At 48.9% G+C, this 17,529-nt stretch overlaps 1 protein-coding gene across 2 annotated transcripts; it reads right to left on the bottom strand.

The window, feature by feature from the left end:
• Positions 1 to 6,796: 6,796 nt before the first annotated feature.
• LOC138992915 (fatty acid-binding protein 9-like) lies at positions 6,797 to 13,121 on the bottom strand. Of its 2 annotated transcripts, XM_070391908.1 has the most exons (4): positions 12,741 to 13,121; positions 8,666 to 8,838; positions 7,407 to 7,508; positions 6,797 to 7,014 (listed from the first exon to the last, which is right to left on the bottom strand). In XM_070391908.1, the coding sequence occupies exons 1-4, from the start codon at positions 12,862 to 12,864 to the stop codon at positions 6,964 to 6,966; spliced, it is 450 nt and encodes a 149-aa protein (XP_070248009.1). In that variant the 5' UTR covers positions 12,865 to 13,121; the 3' UTR covers positions 6,797 to 6,963. The 2 variants fall into 2 exon arrangements, with proteins under 2 accessions (XP_070248009.1, XP_070248008.1); XM_070391907.1 differs by lacking the exon at positions 6,797 to 7,014 and having other exon boundaries at positions 7,059 to 7,508.
• Between the last annotated feature and the right edge of the window lie 4,408 nt (positions 13,122 to 17,529).

Raw genomic sequence — 17,529 nt, 5'->3', positions numbered from 1 at the left:
TTCAGGGGACTCCAGTGAGAGGCTGGAGCCTCAGAAGATGCTTTTCAAAGACGTCCATAGCACGTGACGCCCACAGAGACCCAATGGGGAAAGGCGGAGTCAGGCCCAGGCAATGAATGGCTCATAAATCATCCATTAGGACAAAAGAAAACTCCGCATAATGTTTCCTTTCATTTCCAAAAAATTTTATAAAGATCAACGAGAGTACTATTTGAACTTTCAAAAAATTTTTTGGATCTTACATGTTTAAGAAGTGCTTAGGTCCTTAATACTTTGGAAAAGACTCCATGAATTGAGTCCTATACCGAACTAAATGATCTGAGCATGAATGAATGAAGGCGTGTGTCTGTGTGTGTGTGTGTGTGTGTGTGTGTGTGTTCAGGCATCTTGGTCACTCTCTATCCTGAGTCTGCACAATTAAGAATTCTTATTGAAAGAGAAGACTGAGGGAGAAATGTCCCTGAGGACTGTGATGACCGCCTCCACTATGCTGTGGGAGAGAAAAGCCAGAAGCAGAGTGAGGACGTGGTCATAGGTGAGGGAGGTTCGGCATAGCTCACATACTCAGGGGGGCAGAGTAGGCGGCAAACACAGCCAGTGTGTTAGAGCAGGGACAGAGCCTGGATTCACGGGGGACAAGAATAGGGCCACCACACGCTCCTTGGCTCCAGCGAAGATCGTCATCTAAGAAAAACCTTGAGTCTGAATTAGGCAGGCTCTTAGTTAATAAAGAAACTTTAAGTCCTTTAAAATAAATCCACAGTTATATAAAGAGAACGGGTTTTCTATAAGAGGAACCCTAATATATACATCTTCAACAATTCCAGGAGCGAAGTACTGGTATTTCAACCATTTTTTCCAAAGAGCAAAGCAGAAGTCATGGCAGGTAGGTAACTTGTTCCCAACACGTGACAAAGGAGAGGCAGGACTTGAACTGGGCGTTGCTCCCTGGTGCCTGGACTCCAGACCAATATTTTGCACAGAGGCCCTGGCTGACAGCAAGCCATCCTGAAGTCACCAGGACTAGACAGGGACACTCATTCTCAAGTCAAGAGAAGTGAAGGTCATGAGCTGAAGTCCCCAGGCTCCCACGGTCATCAGAGCCCCCCCCCCCCGCCCCCCCCCCCCCGCCCATCTTTGATCAGGGGGTGCAAATGTCAAACCACCTCGAATAGGAGTGTTGCTCTTGGGAATAATGCCCAGTTGCTGCCACGCCTTTTCCCAGCAGCTTTTCACACTGGCTTTCATCCTGGCTGTGAGGCAGCTGATACTATATATCAGCTGCCTCATATGATCTCTCCAATTTGCAAAGGAGAAAAGTTCGGTGGTTAAACAACTCATTTCGTGCTCACACAGCTGTCGGTGGAAGGAGGACTCACATCCATTCCCCCACTTCACCTGGTGGGTCTCTGGGTGACAATGGACTCTGTGTGTCTCGGGCTGCTGGGTAGGTGGTCCCTCCCAAATCACACAGCATCTAGATACCAAACGTCAAAGTGGAAAGACGATATTTCCCCCTAAATGTTCAAAAAGAAACCTTTAGAACCTATAATTTGAGGATTAGGTTATTCCCTGACACTTTATCCTAATTTTCCATCAATTTTTGGTTATTAATTTTGGAATAGTCAGTCAGCTGTCTTTCTATGGCCAGTGAAGAAAAGTATGTCCATTTGTGTTTATTGAATGTTTGTGAAAAGTGTGAAAATTAAATACACTAAGAATGTTCAAAAATTATTTCTTTAGTGGGTTACTAAATAGTATTGGATACGAAGAAGAAGAAGAAGAAGAAGAAGAAGAAGAAGAAGAAGGAGAAGGAGAAGGAGAAGGAGAAGGAGAAGAAGAAGAAGAAGGAGAAATCCAGTGAATTATCCTATCTAATAATAGACAAACAGGGTAATTGACCGTACCTTTGCTACGCTTCCCATTGGCTAATCAGTGTGATATGCAAATTAACCACCAACAAAGATGGCGGTTAATTTGCATACATAGGCGCCCAGCGGCTATCGGCTATTCAAGCCTGCAATCAGAGCTGAGAGGTCCCCTGCCCAGGCCTGACACCTTGGTCAGATGCGTTAGGCCTGGGCATGGGCGGAGCCGCAATGGTGGGGAGCAGGAGTGGAGCCGGCGATCTCGGGGAGCTGGGGGTCCCCTGCCCAGGCCTAACACCTCGGTTAGAGGCATTAGGCCTGGGCAGGGGTGGAGCCGGCAATTGCGGGGAGCTGGGGGTCCCCTGCCCAGGCCTAATGCCTTGGCCACAGGCGTTAGGCCTGGGCAGGGGTGGAGTGGGAGATTGCGAAGAGCTGGGGGTCCCCTGCCCAGGCCTAATGCCTGGGCCACAGGCGTTAGGCTTGGGTGGGGCGGAGCCAACAATCGAGGGGAGCTGGGGGTCCCCTGCCCAGGCCTAATGCCTTGGCTAGAGGCATTAGGCCTGGGCAGGGGCAGAACCAGCCATCGCAGAAGCAGGGGTGAGTCAGCAATCATGGGGAGCTGGGGGTCCTCTGCCCAGGCCTAATGCCTTGGTCAGAGGCATTAGGCCTGGGCAGGGGTGGATCCGGCAATTGCGGGAACTGGGGGTCCTCTGCCCAGGCCTAATGCCTTGGCCAGAGGTGTTAGGCCTGGGAAGGGGAGGAGCCTGCCATCATAGGGAGCTAGGGGTCCCCTGCCCATGGCATTAGGCCTGGGCACGGGCGGAGCAGGAGATCAAAGAGAGCTGGGGGGTCCTCTGCCCAGGCCTAATGCCTTGGCCAGAGGCGTTAAGTCTGGGCAGGGGCGGTGCCAGCGATCACGGGTAGCAGGGGCAGAGCCAGCGATGGTGGGTCCTCTGCCCAGCTCTAATCCCTTGGTCAGAGGCATTAGGCCTGGGCAAGGGCGGAGCAGGAGATTGAGGAGAGCTGGGGGTCTCCTGCCCAGGCCTAATGCCCTGGCCAGAGGCCTTAGGTCTGGGCAGGGGCGGTTCCAGCAATCGGGGGTAGCAGGGGTGGAGCCCACGATGGTGGGAGCTGGGGATCCACTGCCCAGACCTAAGGCCTTGGCCAGAGGCATTAGGCCTGTGCAGGGGCGGAGCCAGCAATTGTGGGGAGCAGGGAGGGAGCTGGCGATGGAGGGGAGCAGGGGCAGAGCCAGCAATCATGGGGAGCAGGGGCTGAGCCGACAATTGAGGGAGCTGGAGGTCCCCTGCCCAGGGCTAATGACTCGGCCAGAGGCGTTAGGCCTGGGCAGGGGCCAAACCGGCAATTGGTGTGAACTACAGAGGAAACACCTTTTCTGACTGCTCATTGGCTAAGCTCCCTGTGTGCCACTGGTAATATTCTTAGTAACTTGGGTAATAAGAATCCAAATAGGTGATCTGGGGTTTTTTACCACACTCCTGGAGAAAAAAAGAAAGGTCTGCTCCTGGAGGGCTAAGAAATGTCATATCCTGTCCTAGCCGGTTTGGCTCAGTGGATAATGCCTCGGCCTGCCCACTGCAGGGTCTGGGTTCAATTCTGACCAAGGGCATGTACCTAGGTTGCAGGCTCCTCCCTGGCCTGGGCCCAGGTCAGGGCTCATGCAGGAAGCAACCAATCAAAGTGTTCCTCTCACTTTGATGTTTCTCTCTGTCTTTCCCTTTCTCTTCCACATTCTCTAAAAATCAATGGAAACATATCCTCAAGTGAGGATAAAAAAAGAAAGAAAGAAAGAAAGAAAGAAATGTCATATCCTATGAAAGACACATCTTGAAAATGCTGAAAATGCCTAAAGAAAGTTGTCATTTTTTCATGGTGAAGGGACTGGAGTCCGTGTTGATGAAAACACCTTGGTGGCTGCGGTGACTGGCAGTGGCTGCAGCAGTGAGGTGATGGGGCTGGTGCCTTCCCCTGATCAGCCCGGTCGCCTTCCACAAAGGGAGGCCAGACTGTGGTGTAGGCCCGCTCCCCAAGGAGAGCAGGGAGCAGGGAGTAGGACATCCCCTGAGGGCTCCCAGTATGTGATAGGGGGCAAGCTGGGCTGAGGGATCCCCTCCCATCCAGTGCACAAATTTTTGTGCACGGGGACTCTAGTTCTCTAATAATAGTATTAATCATGGTTTTATTATGATTGATTTTGGTATCATTCATGTTTTCCTACAAGCATCAGTCTGTATTTAAAATAGAATAGTTTACTATTAAATTATTCAGAACCAAAATTTTTTTTAAGTTCTCTATTGTTTAACAAAAATTTTTGAAAACAAAATGTATTTTCCTGTGTGGCTTATAAAACCTACACTCACTTCCTTTGGAAAGTGAATAAATAATGGCTTTTCGTTGCTCAACTCACTATAATGAATAGTTTTGTTATGTCTAATACAACTTGATACAAATGACAGTTTATCATTTCCTTGTACAGAGATAATGATAAATCTAATGCTATTGATTACTGTGGCGTTATCATTTACTCACAGAGAGGTAATGCCCTTGAAGGCAAGGCAGGTATGCCAAGAGGCTCATCTTAGAGAGGAAGGGAGAGGGAGAGAGAGAGAAACATCAATGATGAGAGGGAATCATTGATCGGCTGCCTCCTGCACACCCCCTGCTGGGGACCGAGCCCACAACCCAGGCATGTGCCCTTGGCTGGAATCGAACCCAGGACCTTCAGTCCGCAGGCCAATGCTCTGTCCACTGAGCAACACCAGCCAGGGCAAGAGGCTGATCTTATAAAAAGTCCTTAAGAAGCCTAAGACGTCTCAGTAGAAACTTATTTCTTACAGACATTTGACTGAGAATAAAAATAAAGGCTGGAGGGCTTCGTGATGCCTCTGCTACGGGCAACATCAGAAGGCAGGCGGGACCCCCCCGCACCCCGTCTAGCCCAGTGCCTGTGTGCAGCTCCCGAGAGCGCGGGCAGCAGCGGGGCTGAGTCAGGACCCACTGAACGAAGGGCTTCCTCGGAGCGCAATGCTTGGCGCCACCTGCTAACCACCCAGCACAGGGTTTTGTTTCTCGTCCGGTCTCTTTGTTCTCTGAGCCTCCCACTTATGAGAAGAGAAATGAGTCCTGAAGATTCAGAACTGTCTACTTCTTTTCTTAGTGATGCCTCTGTGATGCCGAAGATTTAAATGAGTCAGTGTCTAGTGTTTTTAGAGTAAAATATTCTCCCTGTGGTTGTGAACCACACCTCCACCCGCTCTGAGGCGGGGCCAAGGCACCTGTGCTCCGACTATCAGGAGTTGGTCCCTGGTCCTGTGGTGCACAGGACACTACCTGGGGGGTTGAAAGCCGCTGTGAGTCCTGGGGAGCGAGATGGTCACATCTGTACACACCGGAGTCCTTTAGGGAAGGGCAGGCACAAGTCCTGTGGGATGGCTCTCCCTGCTCACATCGGCAGGGGTGAGGCCTCCACCAAGCGGCCACTGCAGGTGCACGGCTGTGTGCTCAGAGGCCGTCAGGGTTCATCTGACAACCCTCCCTCCCCTCCTGTCAGGGGCTCAGCTCTGGCCCCGGCCCTGCTCTGTCCTCCTGTGCGTGGTCCTTCAATCCCTCCTCACACAGCGACCACCCTGGTTTGCCGGGGACGGCTCCAGGCCGTGCCTGTTGCCCAGGTGTGATCAGGAGCTCCCTCCTGGCCAGCTCACCCAGCTCAGGTGACAAATGACACGGACTTTTCATTTCAGCACACATTGGACACGACTCCAAACATTTTTAACCAACTGTTATCTATTTTTAAATTTAAGGTGCACACAATATTTACACAATTCTTTCTCCCTTTCCTCCTTCCACTGCTACAAATAGCCTCAGTTTTCTAGGCTTTATCCATTAATTTTACCTCCAACAATTATTTTATTTATTTAATATATTTTTATTGATTTCAGAGAGGAAAAGAGAGAGAAACATCAATGATGAGAGAGAATCATTGATTGGCTGCCTCCTGCACGCCCCCCCACTGGGGATTGAGCCCACAACCGGGCACGTGCCCTTCACTGGAAATGAACCCGTGAACACTCTGACCACAGGCCGATGCTCTATCCACTGAGCCAAACCAGCTAGGGCTCAACAATTATTTTCTTACTGAACATTTAGAAATTCAGGGCTGGCTTGTAATGACCTGTCGTTCTGTGAATACCACGTTGTAAACTGTGGCAGCAGATGCACCAGCCTGGTTATTTTAAATGGGCTTATGGGTAAGTAAGACAATAATTGTTTTTAAATGTTCTTCTATAACAGCAATTTTCAACCGATGTGCCCCAGGAATTTTTAAAACAGGCAATACCTGACGATTTAGTCAGGGGCACTGACCTCTTTTCCCTTAGCTTGTCAAATTAAAAAATGACAACAGCCAATACAACAATAGCCTTTCGGTGTGAATAAATCAAAATTATACCTATATTTTTGTCAGATCAGCAAAAAATATAATCAGTGTGCTGTAGAATTTTAGCAATTAGTTTATGTGTGCCACGAGATGAAAAAGGCTGAATTCAAACACAGTGTCTAATGTCCAGGTTCTATTTTGTTATCTACCTATTTGCTTGTCCATCCCTCCATCCATCCATCCCTCCATCCATCCACCCCTCCATCCATCCTAACTACTGTAAGGAGGTCCAACCTTCTAAGGCAAAAATAAAAAGCCAGGATGTTAGTTCTCGGCATCTGTGCTGCCCGAGGCAGGTTGCAATGATGATAATGTTCCCCCTTTGAAGCCATGTGAATCTCCACAGAGCACCACTTGACAGATACTTTAACGGTGGGTCATGCAGGCCCTGGGGGGCAGGCGGCAGAGGACAAAGAGGGCGCCGGTGCTCCTACAATCGCACCACAGGCCAGGAGCTTCCTGCCCCACCACTTTATCACAATGTCCCAAACTCAATATGACTCAGCTCTGAAACTGCACCTAATCTGATGCTTTATTGAGCGTTTCTACTAAGCAATTTTTAAAATCACTGGCCCTGAGGCAGATCTTCACCACCGTGTTTTCTTGATGAGTGGGTTTTCACAGATGCGGCGGCTTTCTTCATTCCTTTCTGAAGACTCGCCTGCTGACAACATTATTCATGGTGTGTTTCTGAAAGCAAAGAGGAGTCTGTTGAGTTGGTAGCTGTCCGGTTAAGCCCCTGTGGCCCTACTCCCCAGTCCCGAGAGTTGGGGGCAGATGGAGAAGCTGAGCCCCTCGGGAGGCCTGCTTCAAGTAGGAGCATCTAAAGCAGTGGTTCTCAACCTTCCTAATGCCGCGACCCTTTAATACAGTTCCTCATGTTGTGGTGACCCCCAATTTCATTGTTACAAATTGAACATAATTAAAGCATAGTGATTAATCACAAAAACAATATGTAATTATATATGTGTTGTCCGATGGTCTTAGGCGACCCCTGTGAAAGGGTCGTTCGACCCCCAAAGGGGTCACGACCCACAGGTTGAGAACCGCTGATCTAAAGAGTCCCATTCGGAGGAACTCACCGCCACCATTTTCCCGTCTACGATTTGTCTTTTGACTGTTGTCTCCTTGCCAAGCCATTTTTGGACATGGACCAACGAGTCGCCGTCTAACCTTATGGTGCTCTATGAATGCATAAAGGAATCAGTTAGAAACAGCAATTCCCTACACTCTAACCGACACAAGATGACACTTTAATTTCTATTTTGAAATTTTTCCTCCCAAATCCTCATCTCAGTTCTGTTATAATTTAATACTGTCAACTAGAGAAGTCTCCAGGGATTATTCAATTAGCTCCCTCCTCCACCAGGCAGGCGGCACCCAGACGGTTTGTGGAGAACTGTTTTCCTCTATGTGCTTTTAAAATTTTTATTTTTTATTTATATTTTTTTGTTAATTCTCATCTGAGGATATGTCTAAGAGAGTGGAAGGGAGAGAAGGAGGAAGGGAGGGAGGCAGAAAGAGAGAGAGAGAGAGAGAGAGAGAGAGAGAACCATCCATGTGAGAGAGACACATGGATTGGTTGCCTCTCACACGTGCCCAGACCAAGGCCTGGGATGGAACTGCAACCCAGGTATGTGACTGGAAAACGAACCTGAGATCCTTCGCTGCTCGGGCTGACGCTCTACCCATTGGGCACACTGGCTAGGGCTATATGCTTTTTTTTTTTTTTTTTTTTTTGGTCTAAAGTTTTACATATGTCTCCTTTTTCCCTGATTGATTCCTCCCCCCAGCCATTCCCACCCCAGGCAAGCCCCCACTGCCCCAGTGTCTGTGTCCATTGGTTATGCTAATATGCATGCATACAAGTCCTTTGGTTGCTCTCTAACCCCCCCGCCCCACCAACAGCAAAGAGAGATCAGAACAAAAGTGAAAGCAGGTTAGTTTGGGCCATGTCAACCATCAAAATCATTTGCAAAAGATTGACTTAGGCCCTAGGTGGTTTGGATCAGTGGATAGAGCATCGGTCTATGGGCTGAAAGGTCCCAGGTTCGATTCTGGTCAAGGGCACATGCCCAGGTTGCGGGCTCCATCCCCAGTTGGGGACGTGGAGGAGGCAGCCAATCAAGGATTCTCTCTTATCGTTGATGTTTCTATCTCTCTCTCCTTCTCCCTTCCTCTCTGATTAAAAATATAATTTAAAAAAAAAAGATTGACTTTGGAGATGCGCAAGATTAATGGGCACCACAAGGTCATCAATCAGATTAGATATGAATGAACCTCACCCAACCACCTTCTAGGCTTTTCCTGATTGGAAAGACCAGGACGAGTTGGTTCTTACCTTCACTTTCCGGCCGTCCGCTGTGGTTTCGTCAAACTCCTCCCCCAGCTTGAAGGAGATCTCGAAGTTCTTGAAGGAGGTCTCTGTCCTGAGGCTCACCTTGTCCCCATGGGCGCTGATGCAGATCCTGGGCTTCTCTAGGGCGGCCAGGTGCCGGATGGTGCCGGGCACGCCTGCGGGGCAGACACAGCAGCGGCCCTTCTTAAGCCGGTTAGGAGGAAGTGCCAACAGTCATCTTGGCAGCAACGAACTAGTAAAAAGAGTGCGGGCTCCCACAGAAGTTGCGGGAGCTGGGCGGGGATTTCTCCCATTTCTCCCATTCTCTCTAGGCCTGCCCTGCAGGCTGGATGGAGCCAGACCCGCCCACCTGGAGCCTGTCTGGGAATTCCTGGGTCATTTTGCAGAGCCAGCTTCACTTCCTGAGCTTGTGCTTCGTCTAAAACGAGTATTTGACGGGGCCTCCGAGGGGATCAGATGCGGGGTGGGGTGTTGTGACCCTCATTTCAGAGAGGAGGACACGGTGTCCCCGAGAGGTCGGGAGGCTCATGCTAGGTGACGTGTCTGGTGAGTAGCAGAGCGAAACTTAAACACAGGTTTTCTAATTGTTCAAGGACTTTAGAGAAGCAGACTCAGCCGAGGCCGCTGCCGCAGCTCCTGTGCCCCAGGAGGAGGAGGCCAGGGACAAAGGTGATGGGCAGCCTGCAGGACCACCCAGCTTTCTGGGCCCACCCCCATGGCCAATGGAGAGCCTGGGTCAGCCCCAAACTGGGACCCACCCCCGTGTCCACCATCAGTAGAATGGACAACTAGGCTGTGTGCGTGCATGCAATGGGAGACGACACTGCACTGAAAACGAGCAAACTCCTGCTCCCGGCCACTGGACGGATCTCACAAGTGATGTTGAGCGAAAGGAGCCGACACAAAAGGACTTACTCTCTTCGCAGAGATGCCCGGGGCCAAGGGACTGAGGATTCCCCTACAGCCCGTCTCCCCCTCCTCCCCAGCAGAGGCCCTGTCTGGGGAGGCTGAGGCCCAGGTCTGGCCCACATGGTCGTGGTTGGTGGGGGGTCAGTGCTGACCCTCCCTTTCCCGGGCCTGACCTAGGGAGACCCCCAGGGGAGGCTTTCACAGAGAACAGAGACATCCTCGAGGCTCAAAATCTGGCCGCTTATCTTCTTGAGGAACCCCAGGTCATGAAGACAAATGTAACCGCCCTGTCTGCCGACACTTTGCCCCAAAAGGCCCGTCAGTGGGAGGACCTCTGTGCCTTCTTCCACCCAGGCGGCAGCGTTCCTCCTCTGTGACACTGTGCCTTCCCGCCACCTGGAGGCAGCCCTGGGGACCTAGCGGCCATGCTGTGAGGCCGTTCCACCCACCGCCCTCAGTCAGCAGCACACCCCGTCCACCACCTCCCCATTTGGGTCCAGAGTTGTGTCTCATCACCGGGTGAGGTGGGCACTCTTTCTGCTGATCCGGCCTCCAGAGCCTCGCCTTCAGGCCCCATCTCTGCTCCCTTGGCTGCCTCCTGGGTCCTCCCGCCTCGCCACTGACTGCAGAGCAGGAGGCGGACTGGGTGCGGTCACTGGGTGCTGTCTTAGGCGTCTGTCCAGCAGCCCCGGTGCTGCCCTCAATCTGAGCCTGGAGCAGTTTTCCCCCACCCCTCTGGCTGCTTGTCTCAAGTCCCTCCACGTGCAAGCCCTTCTCCCCTCCCCCCATGTCGGCAGCTGCCCTGAGGAACTCCCAGGTTGTCTGGCCTGGGGTCAAGTTTGGATGGCGGGCAGCGTCCCTTCCTGACTCCCTGCTCTTGGATCCGTCGTTTTGCGGTCAGTAGCACGGCCCCCACCGCTGCGGCCTGTGATCGCCGCGCTTGGGGGACGTGCATTGGGCCAGGGCATGTCTGCGGCTCCCCCACTACAGTGCTGCTGCCAAAACCAGTGAGGCTCTTGGTACCTCTCGGCTCTCCCCACCCCAACAGGGGAGCACTGGCAACTTCCCGCGAGACTGCCTCCCTGACCCCCCATTCTTCTGGTGTCACTTTTTCTGGGTTTGACCCTGGCCCATGAGGTGTGCGCTAAACCCTCTGGTGGGCCTACCCTCTTCCTCCACAGCATGTTCCTTACACCACGTCCCTGAGGCCACCGGCCTTCTGTGGAATTCTGTGATCTCCACCTGGACAGTCCTACACCCTCTCCCCACCTCCGTCCCTGTGTCACTGCTGCTGGTTGTTTTCTGTGAAAACGGCAGTGAGCAGAATCAGTCTCGTACTGGCCCTGAGGACATGGGTCAGCAGTTGTGTGGGCAAGAGGAGGGTGAGAGCTGTTGGAGAACTGAAAATGAATTTTAACATTTCTTATATTAGTAATAAATGCAGTGGAAACAACAAAAAAAGAATTTTAATACACTACTTTTTCTTTAAAATATCAAGAAACTAGAGGCCCGATGCACGAAATTCGTGCAAGGGACTCGGCCCCCCGCCATGGCCACGGCCCAGGCACTGCAGCTTCATCCGGAAGGACGTCCAGAAGGACGTCCGGTCTAATTAGCATAAGGTGTTTTTATTATTATAGATACAAATTTCAAAGCACCTACACTGTACTAAAAGTACATGACCTAAAGTCCAAGATCCTGTCTCAGTGCAGGTTCAGTCCCATCTGGCCGAGGGAAGAGGAGGTGGCAAACCAGACTAATTGGCTGAGAAGCTGGCCCTGCTGTTCAGGTTGGGACTCTCCATCATCATACATGACCCTGCAGGAGGCGGCAAAGAACTGACGCCACACCCAGTGTTGATATCAAACTCATTTCACATTCGGACTGTGGGAGGACAAGACCGGTCGGACTGCCGGGAGCAGTGCTGGCCCTGGTCAGAGGAGGGCAGGGTGAGTGGTTAAAGCCGGGCTCCAGCACGCAGCCTGGGATCATTATCTCAGTAGTCAAATGTGCACAACTATGGGCCTTACCTCACAGGTGTGTGGGAGATGAAGTGGGAGGGCTTGGATGCTGAGTGGCACATAGTAGGTGCTCGGCTGTATGCTCTCTTGCCTCTGTCTAAGCCCAGCTCCCAATCAGCACAAATGCTACTCTTGCCAGAAGCCCCCAGTTTCTTAGATGCCCCCAAATGTAAACGCAAAACAGATGAGTCTATGAATCCATGAAGAGATAGGGAAAATTGTTTCTTATTATTCCCTGAGAAGTTAATACTGATTATGCAAGAGAAACAAAGATTACATTATGAACACATTGACTTCTTACGATGCATTGATTATTTCAGCCAACTTTTAAAAATTAGGTTAAAAAGTTCTTGATTTTTATATACAGTTTGTTATTGCAGGGAGGTTTCTCTTAATTATTTAAAATTACTAAATTAGATAGTAAATAATTACTGTTCTTCTAGCATTAGTAAAGAATAGTTTAGTTGCTACAGACCCAAGCCACTTTATAGATGTTTATGCAACCTGTATAAGAGTGCAACAGTGGGTAGAGTTTACACTTCTGAGAAGTAGCCAATGATGAGACATTTAATGAGAAAAAATGTTCCATTTTCCCAATAAAAAATTTGAAATTCTTCAAAATAATATTTTGAAAATATCTTCCACAGGTATCAGAACTCTAAAAATTAACCAACTGAAAACTTTGTTGCTATTGCTCTTTTGAAGTTATAACTTAAAGCAAACCTTGAAACAAATTTAGTTGATAAATTTAATTATAGATGGTTATTAGTGTCCATACATTTGAAGCTGGGAAAAGCTACTTGATGAAATGATCAAACTAAAGAGAAACTTTATCAAGGGGTTATTTCCAAAATATTTTGAAGTATTTTCATAAAAAATACATGGACGTAAATATATGGATGATGACTAGAAGGAAATATAGGTGAGTCTTGTAGTCCCAAAAGAGACAATTATTACTAATAATAGAAAAAGCAAAAGTAGCTACATAAACTTGGTTAATCTCATGTGAACATACCTTAGGACCACAAACGAAAGCGAGAACTATAAGAACACGCATGGTGAAGTACAATCCCAGCCCCATCACAAGAGCATGGCCAGTTTCCAAACCTTGCACTGGTATTTCTCACCCAGTTGTTCCAAGTATTCCTCGAAGTTCTCACTGGATTCCAGTTTCCAAGTTCCCAAGAAGGGCTCGACCATGATGGAGAGCTTGCTGAGAAGAGGCACCCACAACCAGAAGCCAAGAAACATGGGCAATCCAGTGCTCCCACATCTTCATTTACAAGGCACCCTCGTCATGTGACTTCTGAAGTGGCCAATGGGCAGAGAGTCTGGGCAGTGGCGCAGACTCATTTTATCTACCTCCAAATTAAAGTGCAGAAAATTAACATGTGAGTTGAATTTAGGTCAACAATTATAGCTTCTAGCAAAGAGATTTATACGCCAGGGTCACCTGATATATATAGCTTGAGAACTAGAAATAATTTTCAATAGAGATCAGCCTTTTGAATGCATGCCTAGTCAACTCCGAAGGAATCTCCTGGCGCTGTCTAAGGAACACCTGGCTGAGGTGTTTTCCCACCTGATACAAGGACATCTTTGCTTGGCTGCACCTGAGGTGTTTTTTGTTTGCACACTGCCTGAGAACTCTCTTCATTAAAATAATATCTGCCGCTCCCTTCTTTGAGGGTTGATGAACCGATAGTAGTTAATGTAACTGAAATATCTACACTTGCTTGGAGTGAGGTGTGGGCTATTATTAATATTATCATTTTTCTTCATCAAGAGTAATTGTGGACTGGAAGGAAAAGTAACAATTTTCATTGATTAGTGTTCTGTGATTTAAGCTCAGAAAGGGAGGTAGAGCTAATGTTCAGAAAATTCATTTTTTTAGGCTTACAAAGTAAGCTCGGTGTTAAAATATACCACTTGAAATTGTGAGGGAAAGTTTTCCAGAGAAATACAGTGGGGCCTTGACTTACGAGTGTCCCGACTAACGAGTTTTTCAAGATATGAGCCGTCTCTCGGCCGATTTTTTGCTTTGAGTTGCGAGCTAAAATTTGGGTTATGAGCCAGCTTCAGATACCCCACTGCTAGTTGGCACAGCGAATGTCACAGTGAACACCACAACATCAGCCCAGCATCACGAGTCTCACTCATTCACTTTAAGATTTGACATACGAGTAATTTGAGTTACGAGCTCCGTCACAGAACGAATTAAACTTGTAAGTCAAGGCCCCACTGAACAGTATTTGGATACATGCATTCTGAAGACAAAGGAGCAGGTGATTTAAATCTTTATGCAGTGTGTCTGAAAGCATCTTCTGTAACCCAAATAATGGAAGTGGACCTTGTGGGTATCTACACTAATAAAAGACAAACATGTGAATTGACCGTACATTTGCTATGCCTTAAGCCACGCCCACTAGCCAATCAGAGCGACTATATGCAAATTAACCCTACCAAGATGGCAGCCAGCAGCCACGGAGCTGGAGCAAGTGGGAGGCTTGCTTGCCCCAGTGATGGAGGAAGCCAAGCTTCCCACCTGCTGCAGCCGGCTCTGAGTTCCACTCAAGGCAACAAAGTTTCAATTATAGAAGATAAATAAACCCCAGATACCTGCTTTCAGCCAGCCGTGGCCACGGAACTGGAGCAAGCAGGAGGCTTGGGTTTTCCCTGGTGATGGAGGAAGCCAAGCTTCCCACCTGCCACAGCCGGCTCTGAGCTCCACTCAAGGCTACAAAGTTTCAATTATAGAAGGTAAATAAATCCCAGAATAAGAAAAAAAGGAGAGGCTGGTAGCTTCCATTGCCGGGGGTCTTGGCAAGCCTGAAAACGGCCCTCCGCCCCTCACCCAGACTGGCCAGGCACCCCAGTGGGGACCCCCACACTGAAGGGGGTGTGTGACCAGCCTGCAAACACCCATCAGCCCCTCACCCAGGTTGGCCAGGCACCCCAGCGGGACCCTCACCCTGATCCAGGACACCCTTCAGGGCAAACCAGCTGGCCCCTACTGGTGCACCAGGCCTCTATCCTATATAATAAAAGGGTAATATGCAAATTGACCCTAACAACAGAACGACTGGGAATGACTGGTCACTATGACACACACTGACCACCAGGGGCAGATGCTCAATGCAGGAGCTGTCCCCTGGTGGTCAGTGCGCTCCCACAGGGGGAGCTCTGCTCAGCCACAAGCCAGGCTGATGGCTGCCAGAACAGCGGTGGTGGCAGGAGCCTCTCCCGCCTCCTCAGCAGCACTAAGGATGTCTGACTGCAGCTTAGGTCTGCTCCCTGCTGGTAAGTGGACATCTCCCGAGGGCTGCTGGGCTGCCAGAGGGTTGTCTGACTACCAGCTTGGGCCCGATCCCCCAGGGAGCAGGCCTAAGCCAGCAGGTGGACATCCTCGGAGGGGTCCCAGACTGCCAGAGGGCATAGGCCAGGCTGAGGGACCCCCCCAAATGCACAAATTTTTGTGCACCGGGCCTCTAATATATATATATATATATATATATATATATATATATATATATATATAACAAGGGCTATATTCCAAGGCTGTAGATTTATGTCTCAGCTCCAAGCACCAGTTGTTTTGAAGACGGCTGGAAAACTAGAATAATATTCATACTATTTAAAATTTTTTTTCTTTTTATTGAATTTATTGGGGTGACACTGTTTAATATAATTATACAGGTTTCAGGGGCACAATTCTATAACACATCATCTCTGCACTGTATTGTGTGTTCACCACCCCAAGCCAAGTCTCAGTCCATGACCATTTATCTCCCCTTACCCTCCTCCACCTGCCCTCATCTCATCTCCCGCAGCAATCACCACACTGTCCTCCCTATCTAGGGGTTTTTCTCCTTTTTTTTTCTCAATCCCTCCGCTCTCCCACCTGGCACCCCCAGCCCCACCCCACCAACAGTTGTCAGCCTGCTCTCTATCTATGAGTGTGTCTCTATTTTTGCATACTGTTATCAGCCTTGTTAAATATTCTTCAAAGAAATATTTATTCAAACCATGTCTTTGTGGAAAAAAAAATTTTTTTTAAAGGTTGGTGTTTTGGCACCACAAGTTTATAACGTAAGTAGGCTAAAGAATGTCTTTTGATGAACACATATAAAGAGGAAATTTATAATGCAATGTATTCATAGGTGGAATAGTTACTGAAGTATATGGAGGGGAAAATGGGAAGCAAAACCCTAGCGTCAATTTCAGGAAACTAGGACATGGGCTCAAGACTAAGTGACTTCCCAGTTAACACAGTCCTCAGAGATGAGGGCTAACGAAGAGATCTTGCCTAACTGGTCAAGGTGTGCTCGCATCGCTCCGGAAGACAGCAGACCTACATGGCCACTCCTGTTTGCCAGTGGGCTAGTGGGACAAGGTCTCCCGTTAGTGGAGCCACCCTTTCTCCAATCCCCTTGCCATGGATGGATCCAGCAATCAATGTGGTGGCCCCTTGTAGAACTCGTAAGGCCCATGAGACCAATGGGAAAGTCAGATTCTGGCTTCTAGAAGATGACCTTACCCCCTGAGAGAGCCCGAGGGATGATCTTATGTCACCGACGCCAAGGTAACGTGAGACAGGATGGCAGGGAGCAAAGCGGGAGGAGCGGGCCACTGCATTTCTGAAATTCTGATCATCTGACTAATAAGTTCCTTTAGTCTTTCACGAGTTTTGTGTTGGAGTTTTTGTGACTTGCACCTCAAGCCTTCATCATCGGTATGCCTTTGTAAATAGCTTCCCTGGAATCATGAATTTGGACTCTCAAAGCAACCGTTACGTGCAGCCTGGGCAGTGGCCGTGCGCACAGCCTCTCGGCACCACTGTCTCTCCAGACCCAACGCCAGCGTCCCTGCGACACTGGCTCAGAGCTGGCGGATTCCTTTTATGTGACACAGCTACCCTTTCGCATAGTATTGCAACGAGTTAACGTCCGCAGCCCCTGAGCTACTTTATGAGTGCATCAAGCAAAGAAGCTATTTCTTAGTCTCCTCTGCATCCCCAGGACGGTGCCTGGCATATTGCAGGTGCTCAGTAAGTGCTTGGTGAGTGAACAAAGACCATCAGCAGCGTTTACTTCTTTTTCACTGAGTTTCTCTCCAACAGTGACCAGGGATGAGGTTTGAATGCACTGCTCTCGCCGGGGCCGCCTCAGTGACAGGCCCTTCATTATGGTCCTCGGCTGGGAGAGGGCTTCACAGCCTCCCTCCGCCTCGCTCAGCGTCTCAGGGTCATGCAGAGTCTGTGGCCTCAACCCAGACAGTCCTGGTCGTGCTGCCACCCCACCCGACCCCGCCTTTGGCACCTTCGTTTGAGCATAAAAACAAACCAAACCCAAACCATTTCCTCAAGTAAAATTAGTTCAAGTTTGAATGTTCTTAATTGTTAATCCTAATAAAGGAGCTAGAATACACTGATTTGTTATAGAACAGTTACACGTCCTGTTTCCATGATAATTTCAATGCTTATTTCTCCATTATCTCATTTTATATGCTTCTCCAATATCTCGTTGTCTATATAAACTTTCTTTCTCATGACATTTTAGGTACTAAGCAGTTTTAATAAATTTTAATTTTGAGATGCTACCTTCTCCATTGGTGAGACACTGTAAAGTTAAGCATACCAGAGATATGCCTGGTAATTTGTTGCTGTACATGTAATATTTTAACCACACTATATTTTTTCTAATTTTGCTATTGTGGTAAAATACACATAACATAAAATTAAATGTCTTAACCAATGCAGTTCAGTGACATGAAATACATTCACATTGTGTGCAACCACCCCTAACATCCATCTCCAGAATTTTTCATCTTGCAAGACAGAAACCCTGTCCCCATTAAACAATTACTCCCCTCTCCCCCAGCCCCTGACAACCACTGTTCTACTTCTGTCTCTATGGC

Source organism: Myotis yumanensis, unplaced genomic scaffold (genome assembly GCF_028538775.1).
Source record: "Myotis yumanensis isolate MYYU_CA2020_CCGP unplaced genomic scaffold, mMyoYum1.0.hap1 SCAF_15, whole genome shotgun sequence".
NCBI classification, from domain to species: Eukaryota; Metazoa; Chordata; class Mammalia; order Chiroptera; family Vespertilionidae; genus Myotis; species Myotis yumanensis.
The sequence above is the reverse complement of the archived record's forward strand: the minus strand, read 5'-3'. Positions and strand labels throughout refer to the sequence as shown.

What these genes read in the sequence shown, in the direction of transcription:
- LOC138992915 (XM_070391907.1), bottom strand. Translation starts at nt 12,864, where the DNA reads ATGTTTCTTGGCTTCTGGTTGTGGGTGCCTCTTCTCAGCAAGCTCTCC. An exon ending in GGAATACTTGGAACAACTGG is followed by an intron (nt 8,839 to 12,740) that starts GTGAGAAATACC and finishes TCTGCCCCGCAG; the next exon opens with GCGTGCCCGGCACCATCCGG. An exon ending in CGGACGGCCGGAAAGTGAAG is followed by an intron (nt 7,509 to 8,665) that starts GTAAGAACCAAC and finishes ATGCATTCATAG; the next exon opens with AGCACCATAAGGTTAGACGG.